Genomic DNA, 19,828 nt, shown 5'->3' on the forward strand with positions numbered 1-19,828 from the left:
GTGCATGTGTGTCACAACACATGTGACTGTGGTGGTCAGTTGACAGCTTTGTGATTGGAGTTGAAAGGATCTCTTCTCCACTTTTATAAGTTCCTGGGATAGAAGTCAGGTCCTCAGGTTTGCATAGCAAGTGCCTATACCTTCCAAGCCATCTCCAGCCCTGGAAGTTTTGCATAATAAACAGTTGAGAGAAAATAAAATGCCAGGGGATCTGGTGTTCGCCTTTAATCTCAGCAGTTGGGAGGCAGAAACGGGTGATTCTCTGTGAGTTCAAGGCCAGCCTGGTCTACATAGAAAGTTCCAGGGAGATCAACTCTGTCTCAAAAAGCAAAACAAAACAAAAGATAAACAACTTGGAACTAGCTTAATACTCAGCAGATAAATGTAACAGCTGCCAAGTCTGACCATTTGAGCTCAATCTCGATGACCACACGGGGAAGGAGAAAACCAACTCCTGCAAGTTTTCTTCTGAAGGCCACATGTGCACTTTGGCATGGGTACATCCACACGTAAAACCCTAGGCTCAATCCTAGGACTACATAAACTAGGTACAGTGGCTCATACCTATAATTCCAGCATTCAGGAGGTGGAGGCTGGAGGATAGGAGATTAAGGTCATTCTCTGCAACATACTGAGTTTGAGGCCAGTCTGGGATAAATGAGACCCTGTCTTTCTTTTTTTCCTTTTTGAGACAGATCTCCCTATAGCCTCAGCTGGCCTGGAACTCACAGAGATCCACCTGTCTCAGCCTCCCAAGTGCTGGACTAAAAGGTGTGCACCACCACGCCCAGCAAGACCCCATCTTAAGTCGGGCACCCTGCAGGAAGCAGTGCTCTGCATAGGTCAGAGCCATAGAGCCATAGAGCTGTAAGCAGTCTGGAAGCTTGGCTGAATGAGCCAGATCGTGTGTGTGCACACATGTGTTTGTACCTGTTACAAGGAGGCTAGAGGTCAACCTCAGGGGTCATTCTCCAAGAGCCATCCATCTACCATATCTCTGCCTCCTTTGTGCTGGGATTATAAGCGCGATGCCTGGCTTATTTTCACATGGGTTTTGGTAACTGAACTTGAGTGCTCATAACATGGCAAGTACTTTATTCACTAGGTCATCTCCCCAGCCCAGTCATTTGATTTTTAAAAGGCCCCGTTTATCCTTAAAGGAAACAGGAAGCTCTGGAGAAGAGGGCCACTGGAAGGCTCTAGCCTGAAGGAAAGATAGCGCCATCACTGACAGCCTAGGAAAGAACCACTGGGTCCCCATCCTGTCATCACATGAGGACTGCACATGTACACCCCAATGAGCTTAGCTAGAGGAAGGGAGGAAATGAGGGAAACCTTTTGCCAGGAACTGGTAACCTTTACTGGGTCAAAATTCCAATGCTCTTAAAGAAGCATGATCATGGCTTCAGCACTAGACACAGCCCAACATGTTCCTTACCACCAAAAGAAAGGCCCACCCAAGTATTTTATAATCACCTGAGCAAGACAATGCTCTGCGTTTTCATCAAGTCACAGTCCAACATCAAGGAGTTGCTCAATCCACCCACAGGCTTCTTCCTACCTGTACTTTGAATGGATCCCCTGTGATGCGGAGAGGCTTGTCTGCTCCTGTGGGCAGCGGACCATCCTGGATCATAACCATTTTCACACCTGTTCTCTCCTGTGGGGGAACACACAACCATACAGCCCTCACTGTCCTGCTGGGGTGGGGGTAGGGGTAGGGGAGAGAGATGCATGATTCCTCAAGAAGCAGGACTGAATCAGGTCTTGCCCACAAGTCTACGTCTCACCTCCCTCAAGGCATTGCCTTTTGACCAGGACCCGGGGCTGGCTTCTGGGAATGTAGACATACAGACCAGTACTCACAAGACAAAGTTCCAATGGGACACAGAAAGTCAAACTATTTGCTCCTCATTCTCCATTGCTAGACTATTTAAAGACGTCTGTGTTGCTCTTACTGAAAGCTACACACTCTGCTTAGTGCTGTCTGGTTAGAATTTATGCCCACCATTCAAGCCAAGTATTGCTGCCTCCTGGTAATAGGTGAAACGGCTTCTCAAGTCACCCAGAGTTCCAGGGCTAACAGGTGGTGGGCTGAAATTCGGATTCTGTGTTACCAACCTAAAGCTTTTAGAGTCTATGCCAGGCTGTGGGAGGCCGAGGGTATGAGTACACACAGGGCCCTCACCTGCAACCATGAAAGCCCCTGAGCTCTGCAGAAGCCTGTTTAGAAGTAACTCAGTGGCAGAACTGAACTCAGGCGAGTGTGTTCCCAGTGGTCTCTGCGTCAGTCTGGCTGCTCTCATGATCGTTGGGGAAAATATGTGCTGCCTTAGCTTGCTGGTATGTTCAGTCTCAAAGATGCTTGGACCTGGGTGTCTCAGATGAGGGATTCTGCAGCCCCCAGCAGCCTGCTCAGCGTGAGACGCATGAAAATAAGGGAAATAAGTGTATCATTTCAGCTCTGTGACAACAGCAAAGCAGGCACTTTTCTACACACAGGGACCCTGAGCCCTTGAAAAGCAAACGAGCATTTTAAAAGTCTTTATTTCAACCTCCTTGTGCATGTGTGTAGAAGCCAGAGCTTGACATTGAATATCTTGTTTAATTGCTCTCCATCTTTAAAAAATACAAACATAGCCAGGCATGGTGGTACACACCTTTAATCCCAGCACTTAGGAGGCAGAGGCAGGCAGATCTCTGAGTTCAAGGCCAACTTAGTCTACACAGTGAGTTCCAGGCCAGCTGGGGCTTCATAGTGAGACCCTGTCTATGTTTGTATTGTTTGTTTGTTTGTTTATTTATTTAGAGAGTGTATATGTATGTGTGTACATCCTGCAGTGCATACAGGGATCTGAGGACAACTTGGGGAGCCAGTTCTTATTTGCCATATGGGGTTGCCAGGCTCAAACTCGGGTCTTCAGGCTTGGTGGCAGGCACCTTCACATACTGAGCCAACCTGGCAGCTCTCACTAACCTGTAGCTCACCAATTTGGAGAGACTGGCTGCCCAACGAGCACCAGGGGTCCTCCTGTCTCCACCTACCCGGCGCTAGGCCCACAGGTGCATGCAGCCGTGCCAGAGTTCTATGTGGGCTCTAGGGATGCAAATGTGGGTTCTTGTGCCTAGGATGCACATGCTCTTGCCCACGGACACACCTTCCCAGCCCATGATTATTGTTTATTTTAATTTTATGTTTTTGGTCTTTTTGAGACAGGATCTCTCTTTAGCCCCAGTTGGCCTGGTACTCAGAGAGATCCTCCTGCCTCTGCTGGAATTAAAGGCACGCACCACCATACCCAGCTAGTTGTCGTGTGAGAGAGGGTCTCATTGCAAATATAGCGCAGGCTGGTGTCCAACCCATGATCCCCCTGCCTTACCCTCCTAAATACAGAGTGTACACCCAGCTATAAATGAGCATTTTTTGTTGTTTTTTCAAGCCAGGGTCTCATGTAGCTAAGGCTGGTCTCAAACTCACTCTCATGTAGCTGAGGTTGGTCTTTTAACTCCTGATCCTCCTGCCTCGGCCTCCCAAGCCCTGAGAAAACAGGCGTGAGCCTTCAGGCCATCTAAATGAGCATATTTAAGAGCACAGATCAACTAAGAGCAGAGTTCAGGCCCCAACTCCAGACTATTCTTTCAGCTGAGATGCTGTCCCACAATGGCACTCCTGACCCAGTCCTGACAGAGCCTTGTTACACAGTGGGTCCATGCCAGAGCACACCTGTCCCAAACACACGGCATCAGTATGTATCTGCCAAGGGGAGGGAGGACGCCTCCCCTGGGGGGCGGAGGTCTGGAAGAGAGCCAGGCACTACAGGATGCAAGGCAAGTTCAGCCAAGGACGTGGTCCTGAGCATCCTCCAGCTCGGTAACCCATGGTGCCCATGTACCTGTAACTGCTTGATTGTCTCTCCTCCTTTGCCAATGACCAGACCCACTTTAGACGCAGGGATGAGCAGCTCCTGGACTGTGCTGTTGCCATCCATGTCATTGTGAAAGCCAGGTCCATTCCGACAGCGGTCCACAATCTGCCCCAGGAGCCGTTTGGCTTGTCTTTGGGAGGGAGAAAAACCACAAGAGACCCAGCATTAAATGGGTGCTTGTCATCTGCTAGGGAAGAAGATGGTACCGGGGAAAACATGAAGGAGTCAAGTCAGCCCTCCAGCTCCAGCTCCTGTCTCATAACCTGGGAGGTCTCTGAGTCATTCGCCATGCTAAGGGACTGGAATTTAAAAGCAACACACACCACAACACCACGGTTTCAGTGCAGAGTCTCAAGAAGCAGGCCACGGTCAGAGGCTGTGCCCTGCGTGTCTGTCCTCTGCACCTACCTGGGTCTCCACAAACAGCCTGCCTCCTACTGAAATGTCGGCAGCTCTGGTGGCAGGAACCTCCTCTTAACCCTTTGCACATCTCTGTTCCCCAATCCAGCACAACCCTCTCACAGGGGAAACACTCAGCACACACTTGTTAAACAAGGGCAGGGGAGAGAAAGCATGAGAAAGACGGGAAGAAAGCAAGGGTTAGTAGTTACCGCTTGAATTCCCCAACTCCAGACTCCCCACGACAGCAATGCTGCTCTAGGACTTCGAGCTAAGCACACAACCTCCGGTGTGGTTCCAAGGTGAGGGGCGGAGGGTCAGTGTCCTGTCGCAGCCTCGTAGGGACCTTGTGCATCACACATGCTTGCTATCTGCCTTCATTTCTGCAGTGTGGCCACAGTACGACCCAGCCTACAGTGGCACCATTGGGACAAATTTCCTTTTCTTCACCAGAACCTCCCCTGGCTGTTATTTGCAGAATTTATTCTTTTTAAAAAAAATATTTTATTATTTTCATTTTATGTGCATGAGTGTATTGCCTGCATGTATGTGAGTGCACCCGTGGAGGTCAGAAGGGGGCTTTGGATTCTCCTGGAACTGGAGTTAAGGATGGTTCATAGCTGCCATGTGGGTGCTGGGAATCGAACCTGGGTCCTCTGCAAGAGCAGTCAGTGCTCTTAACTGCTGAGCCATCTCTCCAGCCCAGAACTTATTCTTTTAAATCACCACACACCATCTATTTTTTGGTTCCTCTGATAGAGATGGATTTGGTTACCAAATAGGCTGGCTGTGCTGCTCCCTGGAGAAAATGGGAGAGTTTCCTCCCAAAGCTATAACCTAGCACCTCAACTCCTCAGGGGACACAAAGTAGGAATGCTTAGGAGAGTGGGAAGGAAGGACAGAGGGAGGAAAGAGATGCTGTCCTTTGCAGTCTTGAGCTTTTGTGTGCAGTCAGCTTGCGGGCTCTCAGCTGCAGCAGCTTTTTAGTATTTTGCTAGTGTACTAGATTAACCTGTGCTGGAAAAAAATGCTGAGACTCCAGCAAAATCGTCCAGCTTGCCCTGTAATGCACACCTGCCAGTGCTGTTTATTCTGGTTCAGCGCTTGCAATGTTACAGCAGAACAAGAGAATTTCAGCTCATCTAGGCTCCCTGAGAAATGGAGACAATAAAACAACCTACCTATTGAGCCGGACATAATCTCAGCTGCCCTGTCCCCTAGTGCAGCACTACTTCACAGACTGAAACAGGAAAATGAGCTGACTCTGGTCAGCACATCCCCCTTCCTCAGGAGGTTCTTGGATTTACTCGGCCTGCATTTGGTCAGGGTTCTGAGCCAAGCAGGTACCAGGACAGGAACGCAATGCAAGCACCAGGGCTCTAACAAGGGCCTACGAAGTCAAGGCACCTGCTGGCTGGTCCACATGGCTCTGTGAGTGGAGCAGAGGCCAGCCAGAAAGAGTGGATTCACTTGGTTCACATGTATCACAACGGTAAGGGGATCTATCCACCCAGGCTAAAGACTTGGTGCCCAGTTATCTGTAGCTCACAGTGACAGGTCTTCTGACCCAGCCCTGCTCAGGTAAAGGAGTTGTTAACAAGGAGGACATGGATTAGCACAGTTGGACGGGGTGAGTGTCCACTCCTGAGACCCTGATTTATGGAGGTGTCTTGACAGCTGTGAGGCATTTTGTAGGCTTATGTGTTTGAGGTAATGAGCTGCTGGCGCGGCAACACAAATCTTTCCTACTGGAGCATCTGCTGTGGGGCCAGGCTGCAGCACAGATCAACAGTGTTCGATGACAGTTTTGCCCTTCCATTTCTCCCCATTTGGGGAAGGAGGAAGAAGAGTGAAAGAAAAAAGTAAATAAAATAAACTTACTCAATACTTTCTGGGGTTCCGGTAAGTACACAGGGCCTCTCTGGAATCCCAGAACTCTCTATAAGAAGAATCAAGAAGATGAGGTGTGTTGGTGGGCATCAGGCAGCCATGTGCCTTCGCCTCTGTGTGCAGACTGTCTCTCTGGGGCTGATTCCTACACCAGCCCCACAGAAGCTCAGTCTCCCCAAAAGACAGTTTGCTTTGCTGGGGGACAGAACATTAGTTCTCAAAGTGGAGACAAGTCCCACAGGGAGCTGGAAGGATGCAGCAGAGGTTGTGAGTTGGTCTTGGTTACCGACCTCCACTCATTCCTGACCCTCCCAGAAGCTCCTCACCACCTGATCTCCTCGCCTCGCCATGCTTCCCTTGGCTCTGCACCTGAAGGGCAGTTGCATGGACGCAGGTTTGCAAACTGCTCTAAGGTAGACTAGTAAGGACTCCACAGTGAACACATCAGGATTACACCAGTTATTACATCAATAACCTGAGAGATTGGTGACGTGTGTGGAACTGACCCTGAGCCATTTGACAAGAGAGGAAAAACCTTTCTTTCCAACACCACACCTGGTGGTTTAGCTTGATCCAAAAACCACTTAAAATTCTTCCTCAAAAACTTGAAGCACGGGGCTAGGGACGTACTGTTTGCCTAGCATGTGTGAGGCCCTGGGTTCACCCCCAGCATCACAAAAACAAAAACCTTAAAGACAAACAACTACAGTAGTTACTGCCTTCAAGACACCGTAACGAGTATCTTTAAATGACAGACATTTCCTACCTGTCTGCAGACCCTCTCCAATGGAAGGAGGTCACACTCAAAGGACATAATAATAAACTACAAACATAATGGAACTGCTCTTCAGTCAGTGTCTCTGCACATCAACTAGTCAGAACTGACCCTGTTTTAAGAGGTCTTCAACTGTGTCTGACACATACTCAATCAGTCAGAACCCCTACACAAAGTGGAGAGATGGTCCTGCGTAGGGAAACTGGGTGCAGGCCCCACTACAACTGGCATCATATTCTGGTACAGAAAACACAGAAAGAGGCCATGCTGGCCACAGAGCTAAGCAGCTGCCCTAGAAGGCAGGCCTCATCCCCAGACTGGCTTTTGCTCTGCTACTTGGTGGGAGTCCCACTCCAGCAGCATCAGGAGGCAGCAACCGTACATACTTACCCTAGCTTCTAAGCAATAAGCAAAAGGTACTGCATCTGGAAAATTTTGCAAACTACTGATTTCTAATAAACTGATTGATGAAAAAAGCAGCCCTTACCTGAAGCAATCTGAATTTTGCAACCAGATTCTGCTTGAATCCGTGAAATCTGCTCACCTCCCCTGCCAATAACTGCAACAAATGGAACAGGGTTAGAACATGCTTCCCGTTCCGTATTTAAGCATGCACGAACACTGAATTAGTTCAGGCAGTATTTACAACCCACTTGCAGCACACAACAAACCAAGCGGCCTCTGTGAGCCCGTCTCAACTCTTGGGCATCACACACAACAGGTAACAGGAGACTCTAGCTGGAATGAGCTGCTGAGAGGTGGCCAGGCCCCGCTACTCTGGTTCTGCTGGCCTGGAGTGTCCTGAGTACTCCCAGGTGGTCCAGAACACACAGGAGGGTCTCTAACAAGTGACATGCACATGCCAGAGATCACGATGAAAAGAACAACCACGAATTAGGGGCAGATACTTACTAAATCCAACCATTTTATCAGGCACTTTGAATTCTTCTGTTATTACTGCCCTAAAAAAATGTTTTAGAAAGAGTTCAGAATTCTGCAATCACTTTGGAACCCAAGGTCTGATCTGGCCTCCCTTCCCAGGCCCCTGGAGAGTGTCATTTCACTACCCCTTTGGTCAAGCACACCTTGAGAAGATCAAAGTCTCTGATATGCCCCTGTCAAGGAGAAACTTCTAGATCCTTAAAGCCAACTCCTCTACTACTGGCCTGTTCTGCATACAGCTGCTCTCTAGCAGCAGTGCAGGGCCTCTCTAGTGGTTGGGCCATCAACCCCAGGACAGTTAAAGATGAGCTGAGGTTTGGAGTGATGTTTAGTCATCTATTAGGGTGTGCTCTCTAGATAAACAGATACTCAAGTTCAAGAACTCTGGTTTCCCAATCTTTTTGTTGTTTCCTGGCCTCCCTCCGACTTATCTCTATTTCCTAAGGTGAGACACCCCAAAAAGAATCAGTGTCCAGCAGAGCCTAATTGGTACTGACTGGGACAGAGTAATCACCTAATGCGCTCTGAGGGACTTCTGTTAAATCCTATCCCACCCATCATAGGTGCCTTCAAAAACCAAAAAAGCCTACTCCTCTGCCTCTTTCAAACAAACTCTCAAATGTGCCATACAGTGTATTTTGGACAATATCCAATTTGCCAAAAGAAAGCAATTAAATCTAAACATTTACCTCAAGAAGAAGCTAAATGCAAGTAGTTAAATTTTTTTTAAAGGCAAGCATTTTTAAACATCTCTCACAGCTGGATTTTTACCCATCAGAGAAGATCGAATAAAATGCATGTTTTTAGGGAAAGTGCTGTACTTAGAAGAAATGCAATAGCATAAATAGCACTTGCCACTGTATCACTGTGACAGGAGCCAACAGCCCCATCCTCGGGACATCCACAACCCTCAGCCTTGTGTATAAGGAGGATAGTCTCCCTTACTTCTCTCTCTCTGGGCATACAAACGTTCATCCAGTTCTAAGTAGCCAATTCCTGGTATCCTAATTGCTGAGGAAGCCAACACCATCCCTCAAGACCTAACGACCCCTAGCAGAGGCCAGGCCTGCCAGGCCATGCTGCTGCCACTCCTGATGTACGTGGGGCTGAGAGCTGCTGTGCCCACCATGCGCAGCACAAGCGGCCTACTTGTGGAAAGTATTTTATAGGAGCTGATTAGAGGGCTTTTGACATTGCCATAGTGGGAAATGTGAGGCTGGGTTCAGTTCAGTGTAGAGGCATGCTCATAGCCTCGGCTCATTCCCAACACTGGAAAAGAACAAACAAGGCTGGGCACGGTGGCACAGGCTTTTAATCCCAGCAGAGGCAGAGGCAGGTGGATCTGTGAGTTTGAGGCCAGTCTGGTCTATACAGAGTTCTAGGCCAGCAGGGTTTACATAATGAGACCCTGCCTCCAAAAACAAAAAAATCCAAAAAATAACAATAAAAAAGGAAAATGCCTCAGAGCACGGCAATTCCCCAGTCCCAAAATAACATTGGCTGACTCTGTGGAAGGTACCAAGATGAGCCACTATGGGCTTTCTGTAAGAAAAAAGGCTCTCTCTCTCTATCTCTCTGTATGTGTAAGAAAGACAGACAGACAAGGTCTCACTATGTAGAGCAGGCTGGCCTGGAACTCAAAGATACCCCCGCCTCTGCCTCTTGAGTGATAGAACTGAAGTCATGTACCCCATACCCAGATCAAAGGCTACTCTAAAAACAAGGCTGAAACTGGTCTCAAGCATTAAGCACAAACATTCAGAAGTAACATCCTAATTACAGCTTAAAGTAAAGTCAGCATTTGATATTAACAACCACCTCATTTCAATTATTTTAACTCATTAACAAACAAATCAAACCAGAGTAAATCAGTTAACTGACTTCTGGTGATGTCTAGAAACTCCCCAACATGCATGCAGCATACCGGGGGCAAAACTATGTTACTGGTCATGCTGATTAATGACATATGTTACAGTAGTAGGGTGTGCCAAAGAGAGCTGCCATGGTCTCCTGGGCTTTTCTCTCTGCATGGCTGACACTGTGGCCACAGACACCGTTTACTGCAGACTGGCCTTTTAAAAATTCAGGGTCTTTGTATACCTCTAAGTCCTCTACTTAATGAAGGCTATGAGGAGAATCAGAGGTAGAGAACTAGCTAGGTTCTTAGGCAAAATTCTCCAACAACCTCAACTCCAGGGTATAGGAGCCCTGGCTCGAGGCCCCCACAGCCTGCTCATGCTCTGCTCACCCAAGTCCTGTACTTGAGGATGCAGATTCCTAAGGAACTGGGAAATCCACAGAACTAGACAACTGACATTCTCTCCTTTCAAATTTAATCTCCAATGGAAGAGAGCAACTCCACCATTTTGAAAGTCTCTTAAGGCTCAAAGGGGCTGGCTTCTATTACCTCATGTCAGTCCGTTCCTTTGGCCTATACTGTTTTGGGGAGGGTTGGCAGAAACCGTGGGTCTGAAGGAAACTTAGCCCCTGGCTTCCCACATTCCCAACCTCTGACTTGCTAACACTCCAGTGCAGATGGTGGATCAATAAACAATTAGAAATGATCAATAAATAATAAAACATAACCCACTGCTTACCTTTGATGTACCAAGGCCCCTAACTGGTTACCTACTGTGGCAAAGAGAAAGAGAAAAGAAAAATCAAAGCATTAGCACGGATAAACTAACTTCATTCTTACGCGAGTTCTTAGTGGGGGGCGGGGCAGAAAGAAAGCAAACAGCAATTTAGGCTCAGTGGCTGAAATGAGTGCGTTATGTGATATAAAGCAGGAGGGGGCGTCTTGATCAGCCTCTAACCCAGTGTCCAGCTGAACGCAGGATAAGAAATTGATCTGTGTGTCCACATGCTGAGAGGCCTGGGAGAAAATCCTGCCTGCCTAAATCCTCCTGTCGGCCTCCTGCCCCGCATCCCAACCCAATGTAGAGACAGCAGGTCCTTCTTGGTCTTTAAAACCCAAATGAGAAGATTTGCCCTCCTGGATGCATTGTTGAAGACTGCTGCCAGGCAGCTGCAGTCACTGGGAACATGCACATATGTTCCCTCCTGTCATTTCTTTGCCCAGCACCAAGAGCTCCAGAGAAGGACCAGGCTCCTCCCTCCTGTGGCCACTTCTCCAGCCCACTTCACAGAGACGACAGTGCCAACAGCCTCTCACGCTAATCCTATTCCCACAGAACCACTCGGCCAGGCTCTTTTTCCAGTCTCAGCTATCGATGGGCACCTCCTGGACTAGCCATCAGCAGAAATGACTCTGTGCTATTTCTTTTGGAAAAGGCAACTCAAGAAATACAGTCAGCAGACAAGGAGAAAGGGCAAACCTGATCACAAAGAACTGAAACGAACCTTCTAAGATGCTGAAGGAGAACATTCAAAACTACGTCTCTGGGGAACATAATCGCAAGGATTCCTGGAGAGAAGGGAGAGTCAAGTACATCAACTTCTAGAGGAAGAGCAAAAAGATTTAACATCGCAGTACCACCCAACTGCTGCTTCCTGTTCAAACCTAACCCTGCCATTTTCTGGGCAGCTGTGGGTCATAAACAGACAAAGGAAAACAAAGGAGACCGTGACATTCTGAAAGAAAAGCACAGAGAAACAATGTAGCAAAAAGTGAACTGCTGAGTTTATCGAAGCTATTGAGCCAGAAAAAAAATAATGTATTTGCGCTGAATCAATAACACGATGACAGTCCACAGCCAAACTGTTGACACTATACACTGTTAATCTGCTCATCTCAGGGATAAGAGAGTTGTTTTTAATTGACTCGCAGAACTTTCTTCGTGCTTATTCAGTGCTCACAATCCCCAACGACATGACACCTGGACAGTCTCCAGTTTGGGAAAGGAATCCCCTTCACCGACTCTGCCAGAGTGATTCAAGAACTGTCCACAGAAGGAAAGGATAAAATAAAATGCCAAGGGAGGGAGCAAGGACAACGGGCAGAGGGGTGGCAGGCTACACAATGCTCCATGCCTGGAACTGCAGCACTCAGGAGGCTGAGACAGAAGACTGCCAGGACTCAAGGCCAGCCTGGGCTACAGCTTAGCTTAGCTCCCCAATCTCCACCAGAACCCCTTTCCTACAGGGCGAAGAGACCACCAAACACAGAACTGAATGCCCATAGATGACAAGAATGAAGACCTGCACTGAGTCCTCAGTGAGGGCTACATGGCAGACAGCTGGCCATGGCTCAGACACCAAAAAGCTGATGATCTTCAGCTATGACTGTCTCCAACAGACAAGCGACAGAAACAGAGCAAAGGGCAAGTGAACCGTAAAGAACCCAGTGAGTGAGGCCTACAGGACACCCCAGGGCTTCTTTCTGGTCAATCACCATCGCATTGTCTGTGCTCACGAGAACAGAAACTCCTTTTTGTTGGCAAAGTGTATGTCACCAGTACCATCTCTCACCAACTGCCTCCATGCTTTGTGAAAGTGCTCTGAAAGCCCAGTCACAGCCCGGCACACACCATCACCCTCAAATACACAGGCTTCGAGATCACAGCACCTGGAGCAAAGCCAGGTTCCACCAAATCAGTGCTGGGCTTCACTCAGGAAGGCCAAGGAGTCCAAATCGTTTCGCTCTTCCCCACACCAGCTATACTAGAGTGGCTCCATGCTTCTTCTCTTAGGAGACTTTCCTGTTTCGTGCCCCAAAATGGAAGCCACAGTGAGAAGGGGCTCAGGAACTACAGACCCAACTGACATGGCCAGCTCTAGTCCCCTCCATCCTCCTGTGAGGAGGGCCACACTAAGGAAGGCGGGAACGTCCATCAAGCTCAATTTAATCACAACTATAGCTGTGTTACTGTAAAAAAGGAGCAGGGCTGAATAAAATCAGTTCTATTTCACAGTAATGGCGCGCACTAGTTGAAGGGCTTCATCCTCCTTCCCGCGTCCCCGTAGCTCAATTCTAGCACTCCTGAATGTACAGACGGCTCTCCTTGACCCTGTGCACTGCACAATGGAAGATTGCCTGGGCTGAGGAGGGAAAACGAACTTCTCATAGCCAAGAGGCAGCTGACAAAGTAAGATAGCCTTTCTGAAGAGCAATACCTACTATTTTCAATAATAATCTTAAAAAAAAAGCATAGTATCAGACATCCCATGAAGAGGGGGAAAAAGCCTTCATACCCTCCCCCAAAAGAAATGCTAACAAAGTATTACTGGGCAACAAACCCAATTTTATAACAGGCAGCAACTTTAATAATCACCTGCCTCCCCTGACAAGTCCCACGCTCAGCTCAAAGGCTGCTGAGCAATGGCAGCTAAGAGGCTCCAGCAGAAAGTAAGAATTTCTATGTTTAGCAAAAAACCAATTTCCCTTTCAGATGTTGTAATCTGTGTGCATCGTGTCTATGTGTGAGTCCACGTGCTCATGTGTGAGAGTGCAGGCACACACAGAGATCAGAGGACAACTTCGGGTGTCAGTCCTTGCTGTCCACTTGCTTACAGGTCTCCTGTTCACCACTGTGTACTGAGGGCTAGCTGGCCTTTGAGCTACAAGAGAGCCCCCGTCTCTATTCCCACCTCATGAAGAATGCTGGGATTGCACTCAACACCAACAGACCAAGTTGGGCTTTCCATGGATCCTGGGGCTCAGAGCGCAGGTGTCCACGCTTCCATGGCAAGCGCTTTACTGAGCTACTGCCTCAGCCCCGTCTTCAAATTCCAATAACCTTCCCTGTGGCCCTCTTTGGTCCCGTCTCTTCTGTGACCAGTGCTTTCCCAGCCCCAGTTAAGGCCAGTGATACCCAGGTGGCTGGCTGGGGTGGGGTGGGGCACAAAGGCTTCCCGTGTCCTGCAGAGCAACTCCTCCTCCACACCACAGAGCACTGCTAGCTGAGCTCAGCTGAAAGGCCTCGGGCACGGAATCTGTTACTTAATTTGCCAACTACTTAACTTTTAAAACATTTTTTTTAAAATTTATTTTTATGCCAGGTGTGGTGGCACATGCCTTTAATCCCAGCACTCAGGAGGTAGAGGCAGGTCTGCCTGGTCTACATAGTGAGTTCCAGGTCAGCTGGGGCTACAGGGAGACCCTTTCTCAAAAAAGATGAAAAGTTTATATGTCTGTTTTGCCTGTATGTAAGTGCACCTGTGTGTGTAATGACCTTGGGGGCCAGAAAAGGGAGTTGGATCCCCTGGAGTTACAGATGGTTGTTAGCTACCATGTGGGTGTTGGGACTTGAACCCGGGTCCTCTGCAAGAGCAGCCAGTGCTCTTAACAGCTGAGCCACCTCTCCGGTCCAATTATTTTTGAAAAGTAAGAGTAGAGAGGTAGAGACAGAAGAATTGACGGTTCTAGGCTAGTCTATGTGGTAAGAACAGTTAGTTTTCAGATCTTCAATGCTAATTCTGCCCACTTTTCTGAGTCCTGGGCAAAAACAGTAATTCTCCCTTTTCCCTTCCCTATCCCTTTCTTTGGGTCCTGGCCAGAATGCTAGGCATGCTAGGGTTGGGCTTTCTCACTCTGAAGTCAGCCCCTGTTCCCACACTGGCCTGGCCACTCTTCATTCAGGGAACACAGGAGCTTTTTCTCTCTCCCTTTCCCGCATCTACATTCAGGTAGCTGCCTGCCAGGTCCTTTCTCTCAAACTCAATTAGAATAACAAAAAGTGAAGATGAGCCAAGCACAGGCCTGTTCTTCAATTAACAGAGAGACAGAAGCAAGAGAATCAGGAGTTTAAGGTCATCCTTAGCTACTGAGTTCTAGACCATTCTGGGTCACACGAGACTTTGTCACCAACCAAACACCCAAACAACAACCAAAAAAACCAGAATAAATTCAAGTTTGTGTCCATGTCATTCCTGCTTGTTAACGAGTTGGAAGACCAGCAGCATCAGCAGCCAGATGCCTCCTCATTTGGAGCACCTGCATTGCCCTAAGGGGAGATAATGACACTAGCACTCTCCATAGAGAGATCTGCCATGATCTTGGGGCATTCAGCATCCTTTACTTTGTAGGTGCCAAGGATGGAACCCAGGCTCTACACTGAGCTGCAACCCCCTAATCTGTAATACTTTATTCTTCATCCTTACAAGTTGAGGCGATAAGTGTTGGGACACTGACAGGTCCTTGGGACAAAACAGTAACTGGTAATCTGTGCCCCCCAGAAGCTTAAGAGTCCAGTGAGGAAAACAGAAAGCTGGCTGATTAGTCAGTCTCCAGGGAAAGAATGTATCAGGAACTGCACCCCTCCGCCAGTATGCCTGCTAAGCTAAGGCCTGACCCAAGAAGCAACAGAGTGACACTAACAGAACAGGAATCAGCTGCTGCAGAATTTATAGCACTAAGCTGCATTTCATTTAAGCATGGACACGAAATTAACATGGCTTTCTCAAAAAGGAAACAAAATATACTGCACAGTAAGAGTTTACTTCAGTTACTGTGTTTTCATGTGTACACTAACTAGCTCTGATAGAAACAGGATCACATTGTGAATATGTTTCAAAGTTTAAATACAGTTTTTTTTGTTCTGTTATTGGCAGTGGACTGAACTTAGGGCCTCAAGCTCACTAGTCAAGTGCTACAATTTCAGTTATCTTAAAAACATCCTGATAAGTCCCCACAGCCAATCTTATGACAGGTTTTATGAGCTGCCTCTCTATTCCCCACAATGCTAGGGATTGGACCCAGCATGCTAGGCAAGCTCTATTAGGTCTATCTTACAAGTGAGAAAATAGAGGCTCAGAAATGCTAAGAACTGGCCCGGAGTCACATAGTAGCTGGCAGACCTAAGACACAGAGCCTCTGCCAAAAGTTGTTACCTGCATGAAATCAGCCTGTCCCTCCTAGGCTCCTTACCTTGTTTCCTTGGGGTTCTCAATCCTCAGTCTTTGACTTGACCCTCGTATCACCTTACCTACACTAAGGAAGGATGTTGCAAAACTCTGTCTTTGGGGCATGATATGGCCTTGACCCCTCTTAAAAATTAGAGCAGCTGTGATTAACCACATGAGCCCCATCACGGAGGCCACTAATATTCCCTCACAGAATAGGGACAGGCTCACAAGGCACAAGGCTCTGCCCCTTCCCTAAGATACATAAGCAGTTAGCAATTGTTCAGGAATATCTCCCGATTGGCTGGTTCCTCCAATGGGCGGGGCCCGACATGAGCAGGAACTAGGAAGGGAAGCCAGGAGCCATCTTGGGATGGAAGCCAGGAGCCGCAGGTAGAGCGTGATGGTGTAGGAAACTCGAAGCCAGCGCAGCAACTCAAAGACAGAATGGACTGACCCCCTGTGGACCTGGGTGAGATCGCCGGCCTTGGAGGCTTGTCTAATCACGAAGGAGACCCAGGGAGAATTCGGGGCCACAGAATTGGTGTAGTCGGCAGGATATGACAAAACTGAGAATGAGCTTTAGAAGAGCGCTGATAGCAGTGCTGACGTGGTTTTTGCAACAGGTTACTAAAAAGAGGCCAGCCACGCAAAAGCGGGGGGGCCACAGCTATGTTGTAATGTGGGGCTATGTTGCGGGTATGTGAAGATTTGTTAAAAGTTACCCAAAGGTTAGGAAATTTTTTACCTTCTCTAGACTCAAAGGAAGTACCTGGAGAAAGAGAGCGGCCACTTTGCATCATAAAAGATGTGCCCCAGGCAGGAGAAGCTGAAAAGGCTGCACTGGAAGACCCAGGTGCAGAGCTGGAGAGAGAGAAAGGCAGACACTTTGACTTATGTAAAGTTCAAGGACTCAGAGAAAAAGACAGATAATAGTAAAAAGGGGAAAAAAAGCTAACTGTACTATAGCTCGGAAATAGTCCATGCTGGAAGTGTTGAAGCTAGGAAAAACTTACAAGCAAGCAAGCATGTGGCTTCTGAGAGTACGGGATATGGGAGCAAATGATGTCAGTCTAAGTCCTTCAGAAGCTTCACAGCTGAGTTATATAACCACCCATCCATCCTTATGATATAGGCTGTTCAACCTAGGCCAATGCAGGGGGGAGCAGTCCTTAATGAGATGGCTGGTTGAAGGCATTAAAGATACATGGTTGTCACCAAGGGAGACTAACATGATTAGCAGGGGCTGGAGGACTATAAAGGAGGGGCAGGCATTACTGAGAGAACTAGGTATGAGAAAAGCAGTATATGGTGTCCAGTTCACTGGGTCAGATGAGACTGTGTTCACCAGAGATATGAAAGAAAGCTTAATTCAACTGGGACCTCGAGAATGGTATGGGTTTTAATGGCTTAAATAAGCCCTTTGATGAAAGCAGGTTTTCCCACCAAGTTCTCACCCAGCAACCTGGTATGGTCAATGGGAAGATGACAGATGTGGCTACAGTCAGGAGGCATACCCAGAGCCTGTCTGACCTAGGGAACCAACAAGTGCAGCAGGGACAGGAGAAGCCCTCTGCCTCCTTAGCCCAGTGCAGGGTCAGGTAACTGGAGCTAACACCTGTAAGTGTATCAAGAATAAAAGAATCCAAAGGGATAACTAAAAATGGTAATGAGCTAACCAAATTAATGCCTCATACCCATGCTATGGTACCTAACAAAGATCTATGGAGAAAATAGTTAATACGAGTAGACAAAACCTTTCCAAGCTTTATGAGACCTTGTCTATGAGTGATTTAATATTTAATGTTAACGTTCCTTTGAATGTTTTACAGATGTGAAACCCATTTGAAAGATTCCTGAAGAAGCAAAGGTCAGCTATAGACAACTGTTAAGAAAATCTACAGTATCAGGGGTAGGTTGCCCCCCTATGAGCTATTGGTCAGAGAGAGACCCTTGAGGTCCTCCAATTCACCAAGGCTATTGCCATCAATGTTGGTTGTACACCAGAAAGGTTGGTAAGGCCATGGTGCTGAGGACACTGCATGTTGTGAGCGCAAGAGAAGAAGAAGAGATGGAACTGAGACTAAGCCAAAAAAAAAAAAAAATCCCTCTGTGCCACTGGATGGATGACGTTCATATTGCCAGAAGACTCTATACAGATGGTTGGGGAAGAAAGGATCCCCTATAAGTCTACTCAACGATGGACCCCGCATGCTGCACACTATGGACATGCCAAGCAATACCTGCAAGTGCAGTAATGGCTCAACCACATACGTACAACTGACAAATTTCTAATTGGATAAGGCCCGCTCCTCGGGTTGGAAGACACATCTGGTGCTGTAGGCCAGGCCAACGCCTTTTGTTGAGAAAGGCTACAGGCCCTAGTGGAGAAGCCATCATAAGTATATTGTTTAATGAGTATAATACACCCACTGGGATATTGTCTAAGCATTTGTATTTACATTCATGTTTGTTTAAATGTGTCTACTTCCTTCCATTTGTCTTTATAGTAAGAAAAACACCACTGAGATAGATCAGTGGCCACGGCCTAAAGACGACTAATGGGGAGGCCCAAGAAGCCACTATCTCACCATGATACAAGAGAGCTCACCCTACATCTATCACCCCTCCAAGGCTCAGGGACTTTAGCGGAAGATTGGTGGAAAGACTGTAAGAGCAGAGGAAAGGGGTGGAGGGTCTCCCGATTGGCTGGTTCCTCCAATGCAATTGGCTGGTTCCTCCAATGCGCAGGGCCTGACACGAGCGGGAAGTAGGAAGGGAAGCTGGGCGCCATCTTGGGACGGAAGCCAAGAGCTGCCAGTAGAGCTTGATGGTGTAGGAAACTCGCAGCCAGCGCAGCAACTCAAAGACAGAATGGACTGACTCCCTGTGGACCTGGGGCGAGATCGCTGGCCGCGGAGGTGTGAACAAATGCTAGCAGGGGACTATGGGCGTGGTGTGGTCTGATAAGGTGGGCTCCGAGTCCCTGAGGTGCGGGGCTAGGCACTGGGTACTCATTCCTTTGTAAGTTAATAAATACACATAAAATATATTATATGCTTTGTCTAACTGTGAAGGAGACCTAGAGAGAATTCGGGCCACAAGGAGGGAGACCATTCTTCAGTGCCCCAAGGTGCCCATGTTCCTACAAGCAAACTCAACGCACTTATCAGTTCACCAAGCTAGACATAGGTAGAATCATTTCTTTCGTCTATTGCTGGTGCTGTTATCTGGGAAGAATAGACTTGTGTTCAAGTCTCCCCAGGGAAAGTCACCTAACAAATGGAACTGGGGAAAGGGTGTGCTGAGGAGAAGCATGGACATGATTCTCAGAGCGGCATTTACGGGTTGGACAAAGTCAGAGAGATAGGAGAGGTTCAAAGCCACACTACATAGAAGGAAAGGAAGAACCACACTCATATTCTGTTTACAAGGACCTACTCTCCAAAAGGTAGATGTGAAAAAAATTATGCATGTCAAAAAGAGGTGAAGAAGGAAACAAGGTGAGGCATCCTGTAATCCCAGTACTTGGGAAGCAGAGGGCAGAACTAGGATTCAAGGTTGTTCTTGGCTATACAGCACCTCCAAGACCAGTGCATGCTACATGTGCTACATGAGACCTTGTCTCAAAAAGGAAGTGAGAATACACAAAATATCAGGCTGGAGAGATGCTCAGTGATTATGGACACTTGCTGCTCTTCCAGAGTAGCCAACTTCAGTTCCCAGCACCTACACCGGACAGCTCACAATTGCCTATTAACTCCAGCTCCAAGGGATCTGATGCCGTCTTCTGGCTTCTGCAGGCATCCATATCACATGGTGTGCATACAAACCCATATACAAATAAAAATAAAAACATACAATATAATAAAAACTTGGGATTTTAAGTGAGACTCTGGTCTTCCCTCATGACCAACACCTGTCTGCTATCCTGTGCCTTTAATTGATAAATTCAGAGCCTTTACTGGAGTCTTTCAAATGGGAAGAAAATGTCTACACAGTGCTAGAAGGTTTAATTTGAAAATATTTGGGTGTTCCCAACTCAAATGACAGTGTACCCAAGTTTTCACATTTCAGCTCCACAGTTCAGGTG

At 47.6% G+C, this 19,828-nt stretch overlaps 1 protein-coding gene across 14 annotated transcripts in view; it reads right to left on the reverse strand.

The window, feature by feature from the left end:
- Fubp3 (far upstream element binding protein 3) overlaps positions 1-19,828 on the reverse strand; it is a 57,574-nt gene that overhangs the window by 17,013 nt on the left and 20,733 nt on the right. For 12 of the 14 annotated variants that reach the window (XM_029560114.1, XM_029560123.1, XM_008825808.3 and 9 more), the window contains exons 3-8: positions 10,530-10,563; positions 7,903-7,952; positions 7,478-7,549; positions 6,207-6,264; positions 3,894-4,056; positions 1,562-1,660 (exon numbers count right to left, since the gene is read on the reverse strand). In XM_029560114.1, the coding sequence (XP_029415974.1) occupies positions 1,562-1,660; positions 3,894-4,056; positions 6,207-6,264; positions 7,478-7,549; positions 7,903-7,952; positions 10,530-10,563 (476 nt within the window). The remainder of the gene's footprint in view (positions 1-1,561; positions 1,661-3,893; positions 4,057-6,206; positions 6,265-7,477; positions 7,550-7,902; positions 7,953-10,529; positions 10,564-19,828) is intronic. The other 2 variants (XM_008825774.3, XM_029560092.1) reach the window with 1 other exon arrangement.

Source organism: Nannospalax galili, unplaced genomic scaffold (assembly GCF_000622305.1).
Source record: "Nannospalax galili isolate Female #2095 unplaced genomic scaffold, S.galili_v1.0 scaffold290, whole genome shotgun sequence".
In the NCBI taxonomy this organism is placed as follows: Eukaryota; Metazoa; Chordata; class Mammalia; order Rodentia; family Spalacidae; genus Nannospalax; species Nannospalax galili.